The sequence below is a fragment of the Moschus berezovskii genome, chromosome 2 (assembly GCF_049115385.1).
Source record: "Moschus berezovskii isolate FMDL1 chromosome 2, NW_MosBer_1.0, whole genome shotgun sequence".
NCBI classification, from domain to species: Eukaryota; Metazoa; Chordata; class Mammalia; order Artiodactyla; family Moschidae; genus Moschus; species Moschus berezovskii.
This window is the reverse complement of record NC_142461.1, coordinates 25,787,265-25,812,004: the sequence shown is the minus strand read 5'-3', so window position 1 is coordinate 25,812,004 and position 24,740 is coordinate 25,787,265. Positions and strand designations below refer to the sequence as shown.

The window sequence follows — 24,740 nt, the reverse complement described above, 5'->3', positions numbered from 1 at the left end:
GATGCTGGGAAAGGTTGGGGGCAGGAGGAGAAGGGGACAACAGAGAATGAGATGGCTGGATGGCATCACCGACTCGATGGACATGAGTTTGAGTGAACTCCGGGAGTTGGTGATGGACAGGGAGGCCTGGCGTGCTGTTCATCATGGGGTCGCAAAGAGTCGGACACGACTAAGCAACTGAACTGAACTGAACTGACTGATGGCTCACATGACTGTCTAAGTTCCACCTCCTGTCAGATCAGTGATGGCATTAGATTCTCATAGGAGCATGGACCCAACTGTGAACTGAGCATGCAAGGGATCTAGGTTGTGCGCTCCTTAAGAGAATCATCCCAAAACCATGCCCTCTGCCTACCCGGTCTGTGGAAAAATCGTCTTCCATGAAACCAATCCCTGGTGCCAAAAAGGGTGGGGACTGCTGGTTTAATCTAAAAGGCATTAGATTGTAAGTGAAGCATAAGCTTTGATGGTTCCACATTTCCACGTTGTTATTAATACTGCATTTACCAGTTCCCCCAAAAAAATCAGTGTTGGGCAAGTTTTCATAACTGTTTATTCATTATAAATAGTAAATATTTACTGCACTTTTTTACAGGAAAGACATTTTTACAACACATCGTTGTTGGTTGAGGCTGCAACACGAAGATAGCTCTTCTCTCGATCCATCACCCCATAAGACCAACGTAGGAACTAAACTCAGTACTATGTCTAGTCTCACTAACTCACTACATCATAGTTCTTAACTCTAAAAGGAATGTATTTGTGCCTACCTCATTCATGGTTCCAAGAATAGAAAGAAATAAATAACACTGCCTTCCACCATCCTGTTCCTCTGAACACCTCAAAAAACAAATTTATTGACATTCTAAAATGTCACCACACAAACATATGTAAACCTCAATTCCTATCACCTTTCCATACTGGATATTATTATTGTATAATTTAAAAGTACATGAGAGCCAACATGGACATCGGTATTGCTGCCCTGCCTTTCATAGAAAAGAGAAGAATGTAAACGTAGTCATTTAAAAAGGATTATTCTCAAACACGTTCTCTCATCAAAAGGGGCAAGCTGGGTGTTGGTTGTCCAGCAAATGGCAATGTCACTGCATTCTACCACAATGAATCATGGGCTGCAAAAAATAAAGCACCTGCAAAAATAGAATTCTGCTTCTGTTTCTAGGGCCCTGGCCTTTGCCAAAGCATCCGTGAGGTACACAGTATTGCACTCTGATAAGCAGCTGTGGGAATGCGCACCACTTTTTCACCCCACCCCCCACCCCCACCCCAGGTTGGCTTCCGAATGAAAATAAACTGGGCAAATGTCACACACCTCTACCACACTGAGAAAGAAAACAAGCTTTCGTCCTGGATTTCCCCACCCTCCCATCCTGTTAGCAAGATATGTCCAGCCAGGATGTGTACTGACAATCGAATTACAGATGAGGGTAAGATAACAAATAATTTATTGGGGACGTCCTTTACATCTAGTCTAACTTCCTAAAAATGGTGGCACTTATTTTTATATCCATTTCCAGTGTGTCAAAGACTCCTCCGTTCCTGCTTCATGGAGTGAGCAGTTTTAAAGTTGTAGAAGTGTCAGCATCGGACGTCAAACTTGTTCTACTTTCTTCTCCGACTATATTTTCAGAACGTTCTGCTTACCCAAGCCAGTTAAAATAAATCACACACACACACACACACACAAATGGAATGTTTTAGCTCCTTGATCATCTGCGCTAGAGTTGGGATATTTGATATGTAGCCATGTTAAATCATTGCCTTAAAATGTTGCATTTGTCTTTTATTGTTCCGGATCTTCCTTTTCTCCACTGCTTTTGTTCAACATGTTCAAAAGAATTTGAAACCAACTACTGGAGAAAGAAAATCAATCATTCTCCTTTGTCTCCTGTCGGGACTGCCCCCCCAAGAGGGTAATTTTTTTTTTTTTTCTGAGAAGATTCTTCATGTCTAGGCTGTGGAGACCGGAAACAGGGCCAGTTTACACTCCAAGTGGACAGTTCACTTATGCGATATCTGGCTTGAGATAATGAAAGGCACCTGTAAGGAAACACATGCAGCTTTTCAGGTCAGGCTGGGACAATTCACAGCAAGGGGCAAAATCAGCTACAGGCTGACAATGTCATATTTAATACTGGGGTATCAAAGGATCGAGACTAATATTTTTATTCCTGAGACAAGTTTGACAGAACTCTGTGTCCTGGGGATTATACCCCATATGATCCTTGAGCTGACCTCATTAAGAACATGTGTTTCTAATGCCAGGGGTTATTTCGTTTGGGCCAACACTTGTGTTTTACCTAGTGGCAATCAGCTTTCACGTCTCAGCAATTAATAACCGCAAGAGGTTGTTGACATCAGTTAAGAAAATAATTATACAAGGAAGCCCTTGCTGGAACAACCAGCTGGCTTTGCCACAAAATTGATACCGGGATGGAAGGCTTAATCGTGTTGGCAGCTCCCCTTTCTCCAGGAAGAGTTAAAGTGTTTCACTCCTCCAGGAATAATCACTCCCTAGAAAGTCCAAGGCTTACTTTGTCCATACTGCCCATATTGATAGCCCGTGACAGGGTCCATACTGTAGCCCGTGGTGCTATAGGTGGGTGGACAGTAAGACTGAGAGGTCGGCAGACTGTCCAAGCTCTTCATATGGTCTAGTCTCTGACTGCAGCTGGCCGACACCGTGGTGGCAGGTTCCAGGCCCCCAGTGAGAGGCGAGAGCGCGTAGTCAGTCTGGGGTTGATGGGGTACCCCGCCGTGGTTGGTCAGAAGTCCCATTACCTAAAATAAACAGGCAGATGGGGAAGAAGTGAGAACGCAGGAAGGACCAGACCCTAGCCTGTAGCTGAAGGGCCAACTGGAAAAGGCCAAGTTTGATTTCTCTGGAAATCTGCTGTGAGAGGGCCGTCCTGAAGAGGGTAGCCTCAATTCAAAGTGGCAGAGCTATTACATCATGCCCAGTGATAACATCGGACTGCAGTTTCAGAAAGAAGGAAAGAGGGTGGAAGAGAGCGGACACCATGCCCCTAGTGATAAGATCAGGCTGGAAATTCAGGGAAGGCAGGACACAGGGACAGGATGGAAGGAGGGAGAAACTGTTCGTTTTAAGTCATGTTTGACCATGTTATAACTGGGGGTGTCACGTGTCATTTTAAACAGGCATTTGCTTACACTTTTTTAAGTGACATGAATCTAAATCAAATTCTTTTTGTGTATTTTGAGATCTGTCTTTTTTCATGGAGCTCCCTCTCAAGAAAATTACTCTCCCTATGTTGGCCATCCTTCAGTAGTGAGAAATAAAGTACTCCTTCTCTGACATTTCCTTGTGTTTTCCCCATCTTTCTTACTGTGCAATTAATACTTGGTCACCTACTTTGAATTATGAGTGTTCTGAGAAGAGTGAACTACTGATTCTTATATTCTCAGCCCCTAACAGAGTTCTTAGCATTTATCAGGCAAATGATTCTTCAAATAACTTCTTCTATTACCTAATCCTTTCATTTCTTCTCCAAACTAACATTTTCATAAGAAGTGTCAAAAAAAAAAAGCCTGAAATGCAAACATATTATAAGAAGCCTGAAATGCAAACATAAGAAGTCCGTTTGGCTTTTTAAATAACCCTGGAGTGCAAGCGAACTTTTTAAAAAAACAAAACTGTAATAACAGAACAACTTTCTGATTAGCACGGTGACGAGTTTCACAAACTCAGGCTCGCTGACCCTTATAACACCCTGTGATGGAAGCAAGTGGATAATTAATTTTGCAGCTGGAAAACTGCCACCCAAGAGAGGAAGTGATTTTTCTCAACTTCGTACAAGTCGGTGGCAGGGCTCAAAAAGCAATAGCAAAAGAAATAGACTGCTGGGTAAAGAGCTCCACCTGCTCACAAAGTATTTCAATGCAGGGGCCCGCCACGGCACAATACTTCCATCCCAGTCCCGCTGTATTTTAGGAAGTCTGAAGCATATGGAGATGAAAATGCACAAATAAAAGCAAGACAAGAGGGCAGTAATGGAACTCTACCTTGTCTGGAGGCCTCTGTTACCCACTAAGGTAATTCAGGCCACAGAATCCTGGATGGAGGTGCACCAGGGAGGCAGGAGGGAGCAGTGAATCTTGCATTCCAGAAAGCTTCCTAAATTAGATCCCAAAGCCAGTGAGGCCACAATCCCCTTTGGGAAGGGTTTGCATAATCCTCATAGCTAAACAAAATCTTCTTGAAACAAAGCTTTAAACTGATCCATCTTCAATTAGCCCCAAAAGACCAAAAAAAGTGGGGGATGGGGTAAGAAAACAAAAGAGAATCTGTTCACCACCTTCTATGGATTACTCTTTCTTCCTCCATTTTAACAAGTCATGATCCTCCTCACCTCCCCCTTCCCTGCACACCCAAGTCTCTGTTCTCCAATTCCTTGTCTCCCTTCACTCGAGTTCTTGTTTAAGATGTGCGAGCGGATGGGGAGGGGGGCCGGTGTAGGGCAAGCCACACAGTTGTTCCCAAATTTTAAAAGACATTCCAAGGGATCTAAATTTTTTTGAGTTTGAGATTTTTCAAAATCTCTAAAATTATATTCAAAAAAATAATTATATGTTTCAGAGCATAGTTCTGTTTTCTTGGGGATTAGGGAAAATGAGAGTCACAAAGTAAGAATCAATAGGATTCCCAGCTCTAGGAGGATGAAAGTCACCAGAACTTGGGCTCTCATATAATGCTATTTACAGTAAGTTGATTATTTTCTCATTTAAAAAAACCTAAACATAATGCAAAATGCATTTATTTCCTGAATGTTCTTCCACCTATACTTTGTTTTTGCCTTTCTTTGAGCTCATGTAGGTGATTTTATGATATATGTTAGGAAAATTTGTAAAAGTCAGTTGATACACTAATTTATTAAATATTTTCTTTCAGCCCAAATTACTAATGTCTGTTAGAAGAAAAAAGTCTTTAAAATAGAAGTTGCTCAGTACCAAACACAATCCTTTCAAATCAGAAGTACCTCTCTGTATAGCAGCCTAATGGACAAGAGTGGATAAGGAAAATAAAAATGTTAAAAATGTACCATTTTGGGGAACCCTCCTACACTGTTGATGGGGATGTAAACTGGTACAGCCATTATGGAGAACAGTATGGAGATTGCTTAAAAAAAACAGCAACCCCACTCCTGGACATATATCCAGAGAAAACCATAGTTCAAGAAGATACACACACCCCAATGTTCACTGCAGCACCATTGACAATAGCCAAGATATGGAAGCCACCTAAATGTGCATGGACAGATGAACAGATAAAGAAAGTGTGGTAAATATACACAAAGGAACATTCAGTTCAGTTCAGTTGCTCAGTCGTGTCCGACTCTGCGACCCCATGAATCACAGCACACCAGGCCTCCCTGTCCATCACCAACTCCCGGAGTTCACTCAAACTCATGTCCATTGAGTCAGTGATGCCATCCAGCCATCTCATTCTCTTTCGTCCCCGTCTCCTCCCACCCCCAATCCCTCCTAGCATCAGACTCTTTTCCAGTGACTCAACTCATCACATGAGGTGGCCAAAGTATGCAGTTTCAGTTTTAGCATCAGTCCTTCCAATGAACACCCAGGATTGAGCTCCTTTAGAATGGACTGGTTGGATCTCCTTGCAGTCCAAGGGACTCTCAAGACTCTTCTCCAGCACCACAGTTCAAAAGCATCAATTCTTCGGTGATCAGCTTTCTTCACAGTCCAACTCTCACATCCATACATGACCACGGGAAAAACCATAGCCTTGACTAGACGGACCTTGGTTGGCAAAGTAATGTCTCTGCTTTTTAATATACTATCTAGGTTGGTCATAACTTTCCTTCCAAGGAGTAAGCGTCTTTTAATTTCATGGCTGCAATCAGCATCTGCAGTGATTTTGGAGCCCAAAAAAATAAAGTCTGACACTGTTTCCACTGTTTCCCCATCTATTTCCCATGAAGTGATGGGACCAGATGCCATGATCTTCGTTTTCTGAATGTTGAGCTTCAAGCCAAACTTTTCACTCTCCTCTTTCACCCTCATCAAGAGGCCTTTGAGTTCCTCTTTACTTTCTTCCATAAGGGTGATGTCATCTGCATATCTGAGAATATTGATATTTCTCCCGGCAATCTTGATTCCAGCCCAGCGTTCCTCATGATGTACTCTGCATAGAAGTTAAATAAACAGGGTGACAATATACAACCTTGACATACTCCTTTTCCTATTTGGAACCAGTCTGTTGTTCCATGTCCAGTTCTGACTGTTGCTTCCTGACCTGCATACAGGTTTCTCAAGAGGCAGGTCAGGTGGTCTGGGATTCCCATCTCTTTCAGAATGTTCCACAGTTTATTGTGATCCACACAGTCAAAGGCTTTGGCATAGTCAATGAAGCAGAAATAGATGTTTTTCTCGAACTCTCTTGCTTTCTCCATGATCCAGTGGATGTTGGCAATTTGATCTCTGGTGCCTCTGCCTTTTCTAAAACCTGCTTGAACATCTGGAAGTTCACAGTTCACATATTGCTGAAGCCTGGCTTGGAGAATTTTGAGCATGACTTTACTAGCATGTGAGATGAGTGCAATTGTGCGGTCGTTTGAGCATTCTTTGGCATTGCCTTTCTTTGAGATTGGAATGAAGACTGACCTTTTCCAGTCCTGTGGCCACTGCTGAGTTTTCCAAATTTGCTGGCATATTGAGTGCACCACTTTCACAGCATCATCTTTCAGGATTTGAAATAGTTCAATTGGAATTCCATCACCTCCACTAGCTTTGTTCGCAGTGATGCTCTCTAAGGCCCACTTGACTTCACATTCCAAGATGTCTGGTTCCAGGTGAGTGATCACACCATCGTGATTATCTTCGTCGTGAAGATCTTTTTTGTACAGTTCTTCTGTGTATTCTTGCCACCTCTTCTTAATATCTTCTGCTTCTGTTAGGTCCATACCATTTCTGTCCTTTATGGAGCCCATCTTTGCATGAAATATTCCCTTGATATCTCTAATTTTCTTGAAAAGATCTCTTGTCTTTTCTATTCTGTTGTTTTCCTCTATTTCTTTGCATTGATTGCTGAGGAAGGCTTTTTTATCTCTCCTTGCTATTCTTTGGAACTCTGCATTCAGATGCTTATATCTTTCCTTTTCTCCTTTGCTTTTCACTTCTCTTCTCTTCACAGCTATTTGTAAGGCCTCCTCAGACAGCCATTTTGCCTTTTTGCATTTCTTTTTCCGTTAAAAAGCATGAAATAATGCCATTTGCAGCAACATGGATAGACCTGGAGATCATCATACTAAGTGAAGTAAGTCAGAGAAAGACAAGTATCAGATGATACGAAGAACCTGAAAAAATGATACAGTGAACTTATTTACAAACTAGAAATAGATTTACAGACTTAGAGAATGAATTTACAGTCACTAGAAGGGAAGTGTGGGCAGGGAGGGATAGACCAAAAGTTTGGGATTGATATATACACACTGCTATATTTAAAATACATAACCAACACAGACCTGCTGTAGAGATCAATACACTGTAATAACCTAAATAGGAAAAGAATTTTAAAAAGAATAAATATAGCCATCAGTTCAGTTCAGTTCAGTCGCTCAGTTGTGTCCGACTCTTTGCGACCCCATGAATCACAGCACACCAGGCCTCCCTGTCCATCACCAACTCCTGGAGTTCACTCAAACTCATGTCCATCGAGTCGGTGATGCCATCCAGCCATCTCATTCTCTGTTGTCCCCTTCTCCTCCTGCCCCCAATCCTTCCCAGCATCAAAGTCTTTTCCAGTGAGTCAACTTGTCGCATGAGGTGGCCAAAGTATTGGAGTTTCAGCTTTAGCATATAGGTATACCTGAATAATTTTGCTATACATCTAAAACTAACATAACATTGTTAATCAACTACACCCCAATAAAAAATAAAAAAAATTTTAAAGTATGATATTTTTAATGAAAGGGGATTTTAACACTGGGCACAAATATTTTACTGTGTAAATAATCTGCGCTGTTTTTTTCAAAAAGCACTTAGAAAAAGCAACTTTGTAACTATATCAAATCAGAGAAGAAAAATATACAGTATTACTGGATAAAAAGAAGTATATTTTTAACAGTGTTCTTCATGAAGCTACTACTTGAAATTCTGTGAAAGGTATATCACTTTAAGGAAGAAATGGAATACTCTATGTACCATTACAGTTGCAGAGTAAGAGCAGAATTTTATTCAAAACATGCCCACACTCCCATGAGCTATCTGTACATTTTTGTGATAAAATTTTTTAATCCTCTGCCATACATTTCTTGTTTGCAAAACTTTGAAGGCAGCAATAACTTTGTCCATGGGGAAAAATACATGAAGACCCTAAAAGAGAAGAAATGAGTCCTTCCGATAAGCAAAATTCAGCTTATGCTGTTTAAGTAGCAACGTTTTGCAATTGCTGAATTAGAAAATACCTTAGGACAGGAAGACCTTGAAACATTATCTACTGATGGATGCGAAGGTACGGTACTATCTCCAAGGCCGTATTCTAGGGCAAGAGAAAAAGAGCTCCTTAAAGGTGCCAGAGCACAGTATCCTGAAGACATCGTGGGTCCTGATCCACTCAGTAGAAGTGGCTGCTGTGTGAATGGAATAAGAAGGATGCTTGTTAGGTCTTCCTGTCGCTATTACCAATGTCACACACTGGAAGCTAGTGACAGCTCCTATATCAGCAGCTGCACTTAGCTCAGCAGCCCAATCCTTGCAGAGGCTAATGTGGGGAAATAAAGAGGACCGGAGGCCCATTATCCCTTTGACTTCCCTGAGCAAGCCCAAGAGACAGACAGTCTCCCATGAGTTTTTCTTTCCATTGAGATAGTCACACATTGTAACCATGACTTCTTTCTCAGGAATTGCATAAGGATGGAGAAAGCAGCACTAATACGACCCTACATTTGCTCTGAAATGGAAGCTAATGAATGATGATAACTAACACAATTAATTTCAATGTTTCATGCTGAGAAAATGTGAGATGTATATTCATCATTTTAATAACTTCTTATTTAAAAATCAAAAAGGAAATCTGTGTTAGGAAAGAAAAATAGCTATATCAATACAAAATGTATTACTTTCCCCTCACATAATTTAAAACCTCAAGTCTCTATGGAAGGGTCCCATTACACTTTTATGTACGTTTCTTTGAAAGCAATTTTGCTATTCCATGTGGTTCAAGGGAAGCTATGGAAATTTCTTTTTGCTGCACAAAGTTGGTAAACGAACTTCTTAAAACTCCCCCAATATGGTTACAGAATGTCTGTCAGTCATATTTTAAAGAATATTGTCAGGATCTCTTTTCATATATGCTTTTCCTACAGCAAATTGTAATTCAAAGCCTAAAATAAAATCTTCACTGGTTGCAAAGTGGGGATTTTCCCTCATAAGCTATAAGTAAGGTATTTCTACTACAGGCCTCGTATGCCCGATTTTATTTTTTAATTTGAGATAAGAGAAACACAATTGCCTGGTTTTCACAAATAATTTCAAAGGAAAAAAAAAACTCAGGGCTACTCAGTTCTGTCACCTGAACACCAGTCATATTCTTATTAAATGTCAGATAAATCCAGGAACTGCAATGAACAAGAAAATTATTCCTTTTATAAAGATATCTGTCTGTCTCCTTAGGAAGGGAGACAGGAGGATATTTATTTTAACTTTTAGTTGAGTACAACTCTAAGGTGAAGCATATAAAAAAAATCTATTAAATATATTGGTAAATATTTCCCAGATGTCACTTCTAAATTGTTTTATGGACGACCTTTAAAAATAAATTCAAACCTTAGAATTGTGAACCGGGACTTCGGCTGGTTCCTTAGTTATTCCCATTATTAGAGGCTTTTTTTGAAGAGCCTTTTAAACTCATTCTCAAGTTTCAGAATTCCAGATAGGTTGTTTATATCTTGATTGGAAGATTATATGGTTCAGGAAAAACTAACTTTACAATTGCTTCATGCCATATTTCTTGAATTAATTTTCCTATTGTAAGATTAAACATAAAAGATTAAAAAAAAAACAAACTATGAACCAAATTAAGATTTACGTTTAAAACAATGTGTCTGGAAAATATTTGTCTTGGCTTACGTGTTATGATTTTACCATCAGTTAAGAGTGCTTAGAGCTTATCAGAAATCTAAAATGATTTAGCATATTATGGTGTACATCTAGGCACTTCTTTTTTTCCTTTCCTTAGCAGGAATCTTGGCTTATGTCTTTATTTTCTTTTTTGGTGTTAGGTAATCAGATGCTCTTCTAGCTTAACATTTATTAATACACATTTAGTTGCATTTTGGAAAACCACTGTGAGTTACAGCTTTGTATGATACAAAGAGGTTTTATTTTAATAGAGTCTACACTTTTCTTAAAAATCTAATTATTTTAAACTTTTAAAATCTGGATATAATTTATTTCCAGAACCAAACAAAAAATCCAAATGTTTATGCAAGTGTATTTTTCAATACGGGTGCTACTGAAGTTATCTGATGGTTAAATTTCAGCAACTATATTTTTAAGGCTATACCTAAACCTAAACTTGAACAGTGGAGACTTTCCTGAAAATGGTGTCTTCAAATTCAAATGCCTTAGGAATTATCCTGCAGTTGATTGGCATCTAAATAATTAGATTTTTTTGCCCTCTCTGTTTGAAAGCTGTAAGAAGGAAGTTGCCTTAAGGCAGAAGTTTCTCTTAAGGTAAGGATGGTGACCTTCTCACCCACCCAGAGTTAGGGAAGGGCATGGCTGACCTCTGCCTAACCAGAAAGAAAACTAGTACATGTAAAATGTCCAGCCAAATACATACTTATTGCATTGGCCAAAAAGTTTGTTTGGGTTTTTCTGTAAGTTTAAAAACCCAAATAGAAAAACTCGAATGAAATTTTTGGCCAACTCAATATTTTTCTTTAATGTTAATCCCTAGCTAACATCATTTTTAAGTAGCTCTGTTTCATGCATGATGAAAAAGTATGAGTGCCAGGCAAGTGTGGTTCATATGGTGCATAGATTTCCAAGATTTATTTGAAAAGAGCACTGTAAGTACTGTATAAGCTAAACTTTTAAGTGTTACATGTGCTTTAATCTCCAACTCTGTGACCAGTTACAGAATGATTTTTACTCTATCAGTTCTTTAGAATACCTCTTTCTCAATAGACCTAAACTGTCAAATGGATAACAAGAGAGACTTCTTTAGACACTGATGACTAAAATATAAATCTAGACAGAAAATTAACATAGAAATGGCTTGCAAGAGACACATATACATATACACATACATATAGAGTGTATTTCTAGACAATGAAGGACAATCATATCGTGTCCATCTATTATCAATAAAATAAAGCCCATTAAGAAAAAGCTCATTTCACCTAAATGAACACTATGGTTAATACAATTGCTATTTGACTATGTTAGACCCACCGTGGGCTGTAATAAAATTCTCATATGTTTTAATTCATTTACGCATGCCTGCATTTAATATGCTTTGTGACCATGTCTACAATTAATATGATTTATGAGAAAAGAACATGTGTGATATTGGGGGGGAGGGTATAGCATACATATTTTTTCTTCTATGAATGAAAAATACAGCAAAACAGCTCAAGGAAAATTGTGGGCCGTTAGCATATTAAGATGGACTGACAGAGCCCTGAGTAAACTTGAGGGAGTTAATAATATCCTCTTATCTGACCCTGACACATTTGCAGCATGTAATTTACAGAAGCTCTGTCCAGGGAATCTTGACAAATGCTCCTAACGATGTCAGGGCAATGTTCCATTCTAATGTAAAACACATGTGGGTCAGATACCCTCATTCATCACTTAGCACAGAAAGTCTCCAACTCTTTCTGGGAGGAATGACATTACCTGCTGTTAACTCTTCTCCTTTCAGGAAATTTCTCACCACCACAGTAGCCCTCTGAAGAGTAAGTACTCAAACCTATCACTGTTTCAAAAACCTGTCTAAAAAACATGACTGTGGAAAATCAAGCATATATCTTGGTTCAATTTCATGACTACTTCTGGACACGTTTGCTAAATATTACTTGACCTTTTGAGACCTAAGAAACCAAATATAGACAGAGAAAAGCTCTACACCTGGGCATTCCACAGTCCTTCAATGAAATAGCGTTTAAAATTCTAATTGCCTATAAACTATGCCTGTATTCAAGGACATGCAGGGCTGATTCACCCTAATAACCATTCGTAAACGCACACCTTACTGAATCCTAACTGCCCAGTTCTGTTTGAGATTCCCATACAACTTTACAATAACCTAGCATCCACATTACCTTTTAGAAAGAAGGGCCTCAACACTGCCCCCTCTGAAGCAGAAGGATGCTCGGTTATACTACATCTCCAATCCCCCTACAAACTTGGAAGGCAGACATTCCAGGCTACTAAGGGAGGAAAAAGTTGCCCAGCTCAACAATGAAATTTATTTTTTCTTCCAGACCATGTGTGATGTAGGCAAATATTTTTGTGGTTGCCCAAAGCTCATGTCATAAGACTCCATTTACTAAATGCCTAAAGACTACAGAAAAGGACCTTCCTACCCTTCTCTTCCTGTGAAGGAAGATATGTCCTCAGGACAGAGAAAAGAGCCAACTGAAAGGATCAAGTGATACTGATTTAACAAGTAGTTATCAGGGAAACTATTTCTATTAACCACGGGAAAGCAGAGCACAGCCTCACAAAAGTCTGAGAATGAACTTACCCTTCAAGAAGAGTTTTCTGGCCTGTTTGACAGGTTTTTGTGTTAAGGCCGAATAAACTTTCATTTAAAATGCTTGGAAACTTGTAACAACTGTATACATATGGGACAACATCTGAGAATGCAGTCTTCTAAGAACCAGAAGCTACTATTCCAGTAAGCTAAAATCCTACCTACTTTAATTCCCCCACTTTCACAATGCCAGAGACACTGGACCAATAAAGACATGGTGATGCTTTTTCACCTCTAAACTTATTTGTGTCCTTGATTGTAATAGGCAGGGGCTATGTCTCCTATTGTCCAGGCAACCTGAAGTAGCTGGCAAGATTCAGAGCCCATGTACATAGTTTTTTTTTATCTACAGAAATGAACTCTGCTTCTACAGATCTTGACAAAAATAGAATCTTTGTAATTTAGTGATAAAAAAGAATACTCCCCAGTCAGTTAACTCAGAATTACTTAAGGTTGTTCCTTACTTTCTAAAACCTTTCTATTGTACCTGTTGTTTTAGCTAACTTTCTCCTTTGCTGGTGAGAGAGAAGTATAGGTCATCAGATTCTCCTGCCTTTGAGGTATCTATTATCACAGGAGCAGAACCACTGATCTTTTAAAAATGAGTTCATGTCACTATTGCTTGCTTGCTAAGTCACTTCAATCATGTCCAACTCTTTGCAACCCTATGGACTGTAGCCCACCAGGCTCCTCTGTTCATGGGAGTCTCAAGGCAAGAGTACTGGAGTGGATTGCCATTTCCTTCTCCAGGGATTCTTTCCCACCCAGCGATTGAACCTGCATCTCTTGGGTCTCCTATATTTTCAGGCAGGTTCTTTACCACTGACTTCCCTGGGTAACTCAGATGGTAAAGCATCTGTCTACAATGCAGGAGACCTGGGTTCAATCGCTGGGTTGGGAAGATCCTCTGGAGAAGGAGATGGCAGTCCACTCAAGTACTATTGCCTGGAAAATCCCATGGACAGAGGAGCCTGGTAGACTACAGTCCATGGGGTCCCAAAGAGTCGGACATGACTGAAGTGATTTAGCAGCAGCAGCACCACCACCACCTGGGAATGTCAGTATTACATTTCAATAAATCAAAACAAGAATAAGAATAGGAAACAATAAGACGACCCTGTCCCATCCCTACTCTTAGCCCCATGTAATGAAGGATGGTTGTCTCTTGTTTCATTATAGTGCATGCCCAGTCACTGAGTCATGTCCAACTCTTTGAGACCCCATGGACTATAGCCTGCCAGGATCCTCTGTCCATGGAATTCCTGACAAGAATACTGGAGTGGGTTGTCATTTCCTCCTCCGAGGGATCTTCCCAACCCGGGGATCAAATCCATACCTCCTGTGTCTCCTGCATTGGCAGGCGGATTCTTTACCACTGAGCCACCTGGGAAGTCAGGTGATCTGAATTACTTAAACAAAACCAATTTTTGTACAATGTATTTTGGGCAGTATCATATCCCAGGTATATTAATTACAATGACTGCATTCTGAATGGACACCACTATGAGTCCTTGGGCCTTTAAAATGTCTAAGTAGAATAACTGAAAATACCCCAGTCACCAATAAACTGGTTTTCCTTTGATGGTATTCAACTTCTACATTTGCCTTCTTCATCAGAGACAAACAAAAGTATGGTTTTTTGTCAGAGGCCCACATGATTTTTTTTAAAAAGTAAACAATAATGAAAGCTCTATTGCAACAAACAGTATTATCTCTTTACCAAAGTGCATTTAGTTCTTTTAAGTACTATGTTTCTCAGCATAGCTCTATAGGGTGATTCTTTTTCAATACCTTCCAAGTTTAACAAGAGAATGGAACAGAAGATGAGATAGTTTAAGCAGCTTGCCCCAAGACACACAGCTAGTAACTGGCTGTCAAGTACTGCAATCTAGCGCTTGTGACTTTGGCGTCCCTGCTTAGATCAATGAGTTACACCCACATGGCCATCAATTCACTAAACAGAAATTTTCTGTTTTCACTCCTTTTCATACCTATCAATATTATTAAGCAGTTTATAGCTTCTTTTCTAAATTATCCCTTTTCCCCCTAAGGTCACCTACAGAGGATGACAATATATTCAAGCAGAAGATAATATCAGACATTAACAGAAGAAACATTCACTAGTGAAAAAACGTACAGGACAATTCTAGAAATGGACAAATCATGACTTGGATCTCTACTCTCCACTGCTTTCATTCAGCCCTTCCTAGAAAATGTTCCTCAAAATGTAGTAGTCTGATACTCAACAAAAGGGATCCATAGTCAAATTAGAGAATGTCAAGTTAAACATGTTTTTATACTGCAAGATTTGTCAGAGCCTTTAGTAGGCCAATATGCACTGGGACTCTGAAAGATAAAGGGATATAATTTGAAATATTTACCAGATTTTTTATTCAAAATCTTTTTTCCCCAAACCACCATTCCACAGAGCCCACTTTGGGAACAAGCCTTTATTATGAGACACTGTTTGGTTTCTAGGCATTCAAAGATGATTACAACCTAGTATCATGCCTCTAGAAGCTCATGATCCGAGGGGGGATGGATTTATTATAATACAGTGTGGTATGTGTTTTAACAAGGTATAAACACGCTATGTGGCATCAACAGAGACTAAAAAATTCTGCCTAGAAGCATCACAAAAGGGTTGACATTGAACTAGAAATTTTCCCATGGAATTGTACATATAGAGGGTCACTTCTTTTGAGGATTTTTACACTTCATTTACCCAAAAGGTTGAGAAGTGATACAGACTGTTTCTTTAATCTCACTATTTAATTAGATTTTTTAATGCAAGCAGAGCAAAATGAGACATCAGTATTTCATGGGCGGCGGGGGAGGGGGGAAGATGGTTATTACTTTATTTTTTTTTTGCAGTCAATAAGAAATTTACTTGTTTTTAAAAAATCCAAATGCTGGCATTGTCCAGAAAAATTTAACAAGTTTATTCATAATTGTTATAAAGTTGAACTGCTGAAACTTGTTCACTGAAACATTCTGACTTTCATTAATGCTTTATGTCCCCGCATTTATATTAAAAATTCACACACAAATGAAAATGGAAAAACTGCCAATACCTGATTTCTGTCCCCTATTTTTCCACTTGCAATCATATACTTAGGTACCTTTTGACCCCATGGGAAAAAAATTATCTAATGTTCAGAACTACCAATAACAGGAAGAAGAGAATTTTTTTTTTTAAAGACTGAAATGTTTCCCATCATAGTGGATTCTTAAGCACGTATGTGGTGTGCTAGCTGGATGTCTTTTGGCATAACTGTTACACGTTTGGCATGGAGAGCACACAGGTTGGTGTCTTCAAAAAGGACAACCAGATAGGCCTCACTTGCCTCCTGCAAAGCACCAATAGCTGCACTCTGGAAGCGCAGATCTGTTTTGAAGTCCTGAGCAATTTCCCGCACCAGACGCTGGAAGGGAAGTTTGCGAATCAGAAGTTCAGTGGACTTCTGATAACGTCTAATTTCACAGAGTGCCACAGTACCAGGCCTATAACGATGAGGTTTCTTCACCCCTCCAGTAGAGGGCGCACTCTTGTGAGCGGCTTTTGTAGCAAGTTGCTTCCTCCGTGCTTTACCACCGGTCGATTTGCGGGCAGTCTGCTTTGTACCAGCCATGGTATAGAGGCCTCCTTACTTACCCCCCTTCTCCTTTGGCTGGAGCTCAGAGAGTTAGAGGCGGTGCTGGCATTGGAGAGCGATGGCCAGTTATTACTTTAAATAATGCCTGCATCCTTCATTAGTTTGGTGCTAAGGACTACCTGCCCAGTCCTCTTACAGCTAAGAAATATTCCCTACAAAGTAGGAACAACCCTTTGATTCTACAAAATGCACTGTTTCAAAGGGTCTCCCAAATTTATCATCTTTTCCATTAATCAGTGGAGACAATGCAATCACTAATCTCAGAAACTCTAGTTCACTGAACTCTAGCTAAATGTCAAGAGTAATTTTTAAATATTATACTACACATTGAAAAATATACACCTCTGATGAAACCCAGACTGTTTTGCAGAGACAGATTCTTTAAAAAAAAGAAAAACAACAAAAAATAGTACACAACTAATGACTGAATCCAGTCTTCTGTGTCTGCAGTACAAAGCACACATTCAGCCTCTAATTGAATAAATATGCAAGTATTCAGATTTCTGTAGATATTGCCGTTTTGCGAATGCAGTAATAAATTAAAAGCTTTACATTGCATTCCAACCACATATAAAGGGTTGATTCAGACCATTGGCCTCACACTAGAATCCAGCACGACTTTCCTATGTTTTACTGATTACAAAGAAAAACTTTTTATTCTAGTAGCTTAATTATAGACCAAGCAATCACACTCAATTTTTTCTCCTCGATGGCTAACGAAATTCAAATGGGCCTAAAAACCATGGGGTTGTTACATTTGATTTGTTCAATGTACAAGAGAAAGTAGCTGATAGAATTTCTATTTAAATCAATATAATTCACACACACATACAAGTTTAATTCAGCAAGAAAGGTTTTCTCATGGCTCATTTCAGTGACATGAGTTAAGATTCAGTCATTGGAGGCTGCTGCTCCTTTCTTCTCTTAAAAGGCGAGATTTTGGCCAAGGACTTGTTTCTCTCACAATTCTTCAACTCTGTATAACTAACGCAAGAGGCTGTGGCTAGAACTGATATAAACCAGTGCTCTCCTCATACTCTTTAAGGGTAGCAACCACAGCCTTCGGAGAAAAACCAAAGGCACCATGTCAATTACAGCCTGCCTTGATTCAACAAATGGATTAGCAGCAATGTTTTCACCACCAAGCAGGACATCTTGAAAACCTAATATGGCAAAATAGAAACCTGCAAATGGTCAGCGGCTACTCTGGTGTAGCCGAAATGGGCTTATTGATGATCATAAACATCCTTGAGCCTTCATAAACATGTAAGGCTTCTGCACCTCATGAATTGCTTTAGAAATGAAACAGAAAGAGGCTGAAGCTTCAGAGAGGCTGCCACTTTCTCTCTCCAGGCTTTGTTTGACACCCAACCAATCTCTTTAATCAAAAACTCTCTTTTCCGTCCACAGATGAATCTCTGGAAATTGTGAAAAAAAAAAAAAAGAAAAGAATTTCCTCTGTTGGGAAATGAGTTGGTGGCAGGCCACCTGCTTGCCTGCTTCTTCACGATGATAGAGGTAAGTTGAGGGCAGAGGATCTGCAAACTCATGTGAAATGGACAGAACAAATGGCCTGGCATCAAGTAGCTTCTGGATGTGTGCCCAAAATGTCCAGAAAAATAGCTCTCCTGAAACAGGAACTGCCACGAGGGTAAGTCTTACTGCTTTCACATGCATCAACAGTACAAAAGAAGGTCAAGGAATTGCCATGCCACAATGAAAGGGATATTCTTTCTATGGGAAACAGAAGAGTATCCATCACAACCATTCTTAAAGACGGTACCCCATTCACATAACAAACTGATCTATAGTAAACCCTTACACCTTCGACGGACACAGATCCTTCATCTTGCCTTGCAGCTAAGGAATTTGAGATAATTAGGAACACTGTGGTCCAAGAAATGACAAACAAAATCAAAAGCAGTCTTGAGTTTGGTGTATACATATTAACACTTAAATGAATCTCCCTAATAAGTTTCAGGATTAACAAATGTTTGTCAAAAGAAACTGTGCTGAGCAATTGAAATCTGATTTGAAATGGAACCACAACAGTCTAATACATATATGCATGAAATGGAGAAGCTGCCTAACAGGCGTAGCTGACACCAAATATGCAATTTACATACATTACACACTAATAATCTCAATTTTAATATTATTCTTTAAAAGCAACTGGATGGGTGGTGAAGTTAAAGGGTTCCTTTTGTAAAATGTGAATAAGAACAAAAGTTGATTCTGGCATCTTCTGCCATTAACCACAATCTCGTTAGTATAAAGATATATCTGCTCTTTCTTTGGTCTGTTTCAGAGACAGCATTTCATCCCCACAGAGCTGGGATGATTCAACCAGACTTAACAGAGGTATGGTCCATGAACTTGATGAGATCTGCAGACCTACTCTTTGTTCCTGAGGTGCTTAGTGGTGAGCAAACATTCAAGCATGTTGAAGCCTGGTACACAAATCTTTATGAGAATTTTTTTTCTTTCCTCAGTAGATTATCCATGAAATAGGACAGGTGTACTGGTTATTCAATTACATCTTACCCAAGACCTGGACAAAATTTGCAGTGAAGTCTGTGAGTGTAGATCTTACTGTGGGGATTTATTAATAACAGTTAAACGTTGTCTAAAGCAAAACATTTTTTGTAATTTAAGCCTATTTTCTCATTTTATCATTGGTTTCACTCATAAAACCAGAAACAAAAATCACTCCATCTGTTCTAAACATAAAATGTGTTCATAATAATCCAGATTTATACCAAATGTATTTTTAAGTATTGCTGAATTGAGAGAGTACTCAAAATTTATAGCCTCTGAGGTTGCAGAGAGGACTTCCTCTTTTTAAGGAAGAAAATGCTTAAAATGAACACAGCAAAGGCTCAGAAAGCTTCTTGGATATCAAATGGCTCCATAGGAAAAAAAAAATGTCAATGATATAAGAGTAAATGAATCAAAACCATATGGATCAAATTTTCCCTAAAATACACAGTTTGAAAAATTAAGGAGGAAAAGTGCTTGGCAAAATGTGTTTTAGGTTTTACCAAGCCCAAAACATTTGAAGAATCATTTGCAATGGCTGATGAACTCTAAATGCAGCCAAGTTGGCCCATTTTTGTATACTACATAACAACAACAAAAAAAAGCTTCCTAGAAACCTGTAACCCACTGATACTGTATTTCACTCAAGAAATCATTAGAAGCTGTCACCAAAAACTGTGGAGTTTTGTAGGATTTGGGTCGGAGGGTGGGGGTTGAAATGATATAAGTTTGTTCATTTTATTGGCCTTGTTTTGGAGGTTTAGCTATGTGTGTTTTGGAAGTGGGGGAGCAGTCAGGGCAGTATTGCTTGCAAAAGAAAGTTAATTAGAAGAACATGAGCCAAATGTTAATTAGTCTCATGTCTCAAGCATCTGGTTGTATTTCCTTGGCTCCATATTCCAAGTCGGCGTTCCTTTTTCTCCGCGGCACATGCAGGAAGGTGCTGGGAATATACCAGCTGGGTTTGGAGGGAAAATACATGGTCTCTATTTCCCTGTTTTCTTTCTGTAGTGTCCCCACACCAAGAACACATAACTTTTCAAAAGAGGGTGCTGCTGCAGGGTATAGTGAGTTAAACGGTTTTCTTCTCAGGGGGTGTTTTGTCATTTGTTATAAAAGCCTCATCTTCTAGAATGGCTATGTAGAAATTCAGAGACAGCAGAAAATTTCAAGGAAATGATCCTATACTCCTTCCACCCAACACTGAGAATCTCAAGGTGAGGTAACAAATCCAGCTTTGGAGGGAGCGTGAAGCCCAGTCGTTCACCTGTGAAGCCTTTCCATTCTCCCTGCTGGAAAACCAAGTTGAATATCAGCGCTGGAGCCCATGGAAAACTTTCTACAACATCATGCCTCTTTGGCAAATTAAATGTGTAATTTGGTTTATTAAAGAACTAGTAAAACTGGAAGAGAGACTTCTCTGGCGGTCCAGTGGTAAAGAATCTGCCATCCAATGCAGGGAACGTGGGTTCGATCACTGTCCAGGGAACTAAGATCCTGTACCACGGGGCAACTAACGCTGCGAGCCATAGCCAGGGAAGCCTGCACCAACCACAACTGGAGAATCCCACACACTGAAACTAGTGAAGCCCACACACCGCAACTAGGAAAGCCTGTGTGCTGGAACGAAGATCCAGCACAGCCCAAAAACCTGCAAGAGAGACAGACTTGGCTTTTCCCTCTGCCAGTGACTCTGTGTTGCACTGGCCTCAGCCTTTCCATAAATAAAACGGATACAGTTATGGAGTCCCTCAGAACAAAATACACTTGCCAACAATTCAGTAATGCACAGACGCTTTAAGCAACTCGAGGAAGGATATGACCAATGTCTCTAAAAGTTCTCATCAGGATTCTGAGATTCAGAATGTCACACATGTTTGTCAATCTGTTGCTACTCTCATCTGACCAACTGGACAGTGACCTTTTCCTCAATCACTGCTTCACACCCATCCCTCCAAAAGCTGAGAATTTCTCTGAAGAGAGCACTAAGGGCATCTAAGAAACACCCTTTGACTCATGGCTCTGATGCCAAGCCTTAAAAGAATCTTTGTTTGAGGGAGCAGATAGATATGTTAGAGGCCCCAACTAAATCCCACACACAAACTGTAAGGAATAATTTGCTTATCATAATGGTGTCTATTAATTTCATTAACTAGAAAGCTGATTTTACAATAGTTCACACACATCCTAATGCATGATTTCCAAGTCTGAAGGGCAAATGATACATCAACATCAATGCCACTAGGAAAAAAATCAATTAAGATGCACAAATAAAATGGCATCTACTAAAGAGATCTACAATGAACTGATCATAATGACTCAAAAAACTTTAGATCCAATTCCATTAAATTAATAGATAAGAAAAGACCTATGATGAAGCTGTAATGGCAGGGAAAAGGCAAGATGGAAGTTTACATATTTTATGATATAGTATATACATACTCTGGAGAAGGAAATGGTAACCCACTCCAGTATTCTTGCCTGGAGAATCCCCTGGACTGTAGCCTACCAGGCTTCTCCGTCCATGGACACGACTGAGTGACTGAACGGAACGGAACGGATATACACACTATCTCAATTATATATGTATTTTTAAAGCATAACACCCAAAAAGAGCTGGAAGGAAAAACGCAAAATTAGCAGCAGTGGCTGCCTAGGGGAATTTTTTTCCTACTCCAGAGAAAGGAAATCTTAAAAAAAAAAAAAATTTTTTTTCCCATTTTCTACAATAACCATAAAGTACTTTTTATTACTAGAGGAAATTAAAAGATTGATAAGAAAAATGCATAAAGCAAAAAAGCATATAAAGAGTGCATTAGCAAAGAGTGTTAATTAACCCAAATCCAAAAGTTTAGAAAACTAGCTTCTATAAAATGATTTTAAAATATGAATAAAGCCCCCACCTTTATTTTTTTTAAATCTATCTTCTCTCCACCCAACTGGGTGCTGTAAGTAATGAGGCTCTAAACGAGGAGCCAGGAATTCTGTCTAGTCCCAGCTCTCTCACTATCAGCAATATGGCCACAAGTTCTCTGAGCCTCAGTTGATTTGTCTGCATATCAGACTTTCAGACAGAGATAGGAAGTGCAAAAGTTGGAGAAGAGGAGAAATGGCAGTTGTAGGATTATGTCCTTTAAGATTTTTTTTTTTTATGTGGACTATTTTTAGTGAATTTGTTACAATATTGCTTCTGTTTTGATTTTTTGGCCCTGAGGCATGTGGGATGTTAGCAACCGGGGATTAAACTCGCCTCCTGCATTGGAAGGCAAAGTCTTAACCATTGCACCACCAGGGAAGTTCCCCATATTTAATATTATATGATCTAATATATTAATAAGCACTTCCCTATAACAGCGAAAAGACTCAGTCCTCACCATTCTTTACCCTTTTCTTTAGATAACAGGTAAACCAGCTATTAAATGTGGACTCTTTTCTTCAATTTTCTTTACAGTTTTTTAACTTTTTTATTGGAGTATAATTGTGTTACAATGTTGTGTTAGTTTCTGCTGTACAACAAAGTAAACTGGCTCTATGCATACACATATCCCCTCCCTCTTGGACCTCTGGTCACACCCTGTGTCATGGCGGATCTAGTTCCTCGGCCAGGGATCAAACTCATACCCTCTAGCACTGGAAGGCAGAGTCTTAACTACTGGACTGCCAGGGAAATCCCTATGGTATTTTTAATAACGACAAACAACCAAAAACAGTGTACACATACCTCTTTGCTTAAATAAAGGGATTCCTGAGAAGTGGTCAGTCTTAAAGGCTATAGAAATCTAAGTCCTAATTCCCAATTCCCCTAATGCTCCTATTCCATCTATTTTGTAGATACGTCTGGCAAGATGCTGATTCACTCAGCTATTTTTCTCCAATTTTGCCTAAGGAAATAAGGAGGAACTTCACATTATTCACCTGTCTTCTAACTCACTAGAGATGCTACAGCAACTAACACAAGAGGTGGTTTGAGGAGGAAATGTATGGTAGAAATGCAAAATATTCTGGATATCCTTAATATAATAAGTAAGGAGTTAACATGATGTATAAGAGTATTGTAAGGAAACACAGGAGAAGTTGCCTGAGGAATTTTCCAGTGCTTGATAATGGAATCATTCCTGCCCTACTGCCAACTCTAGAATCATAGCCAGTCTTCTTGAAATCAAGGACTAACAGTTTCAAAGTCAAGTGCTAGTACCTCCATGTAAATAACATAGTATAACACATATGCTATAACATCCAAGAGTAGACATCTATAATACAAGACACTAGCAGCTTCAGTGTCTTGAGAATATAGATTCGTGTCATTTTTATTATACTCGACCACTGACAAATGCCAAGAGAATCCTGGGTCTCACCTTACAGAGTTGAAGTTTACTTTTATGCAAACTCTCAACTGAATCGTGTTCATAAAAAACTCTTCTGTGGCCCCAAACTACTTACGTTTTAAACTGCAGAAACAACTACTTCTGATGTTACTTGTAAACTGTGGGAGAAGCTTCTGTGCTCTAAATGCAGGCCTTTAAACATGAATCTATTAATATAAGTCCATGATATTCATGCAAAACCACATTCACAAATGCCAGTACTTGAAAATTAAGTCTATTAAAGTCCTGTAGGAAGCACGTCCATTGTTTTCATGTTGCTATTTTGCAGCCAAGGTTTAAAGCCACCTCTTAGTTTTTATCCCAGGATGTGCTATAGGAATCTATGAAACTTAATTACATTTACTGTTACAAAAAAGGATTTATGAACTTTTGCCTTTAGGCAGAAATGTTTATTTCATTGCCTTTGCTATTCATTCTTTTCAACTGCAACGGCTTTGAACTTTTCAGCTGCTCAGAGTTATCACCGTTGTGCAGAGCCCAGGAACTCCACTCCCAAGACGCAAACCACAAGTTGAAGAAAACGAAGAAGGCAAAGATATATGAGTCCTTATTTTGGCCACCCTTTGTGCCATTAAAATCTCATTTTCTGCCTATTAGAATGCCCTCTTGGTGCTTAGGCAGTGGTGATAGTCAATGATTAGTGTGTAATTGAGTATAATTGTCTTTTCACTTTTCATTTGTGTCATTCTGAGCTTCTCTCTGTTTTTCTAACCACCAAGAGGAAAAAGGGGGTTAAGAAAAGATAAAGCTGTTAAAACTCTCACTCTCAGCCCTGAAGAGATTCTTGATTGCAATTATAGATTGCAACCCCTTCGTGACATTTCTCCAAATTTAGCGGGCAGCTCTCCTCACCACCTGGGCCAAGTGCTCTCTAATAAAATCAAGTGATCTGTATTTAAACAACTGCTAATAATGTCAACCCCAGACAGATGCCACATGTAGGAAATTTAACCAACCCTCTGACATGCAATTATCAAGGCAATTTATTAATATAATCTCTCAAGAAAAGCTCATAGTCCAATGCAAATTAGAAAAACAATTACAACATTCAAATTTCTATATATTCCCAAGGAACAGTAATTCTCCTAATTTTTGCATTTATAACTCATTTATCCCAGAGTTCTGCAGCCATCAGATGGGTCATTCTCCACACAACTTGTTAACCTTCTCTCTGAAAATTCTAGAAAAGCTGTGGTGTTTTCTTATTAAGCTTTCTTGCTCACAACCCTATCAGCTGACCAAATACCATTTTTAAAAATATGTGTGAGCTTCTTACCCAAAACCCAGAACTACCACGTGTGGAGGAGATGACACCTTGACAACTAAGTATAAACAGAAAATCTCCCTGATTATGAAAAAAGTCTCTTGAATTTTAAGTCTAAGGTCTAACTTTTGATA

The 24,740-nt window shown here is 39.2% G+C and overlaps 1 protein-coding gene across 3 annotated transcripts in view; it reads right to left on the bottom strand.

Moving 5' to 3' along the window:
* Nucleotides 1–585: 585 nt before the first annotated feature.
* PAX3 (paired box 3) overlaps nucleotides 586–24,740 on the bottom strand; it is a 102,871-nt gene continuing 78,716 nt past the window's right edge. For 2 of the 3 annotated variants that reach the window (XM_055398265.2, XM_055398266.2), the window contains exons 8-9: nucleotides 2,556–2,802; nucleotides 586–2,061 (exon numbers count right to left, since the gene is read on the bottom strand). In XM_055398265.2, coding sequence (XP_055254240.1) covers nucleotides 2,027–2,061; nucleotides 2,556–2,802 — 282 coding nt within the window. In that variant the 3' untranslated portion in view covers nucleotides 586–2,026. Of the gene's footprint in view, nucleotides 2,062–2,127; nucleotides 2,803–24,740 lie in introns of those variants that run through there. The other variant, XM_055398267.2, reaches the window with a different exon arrangement.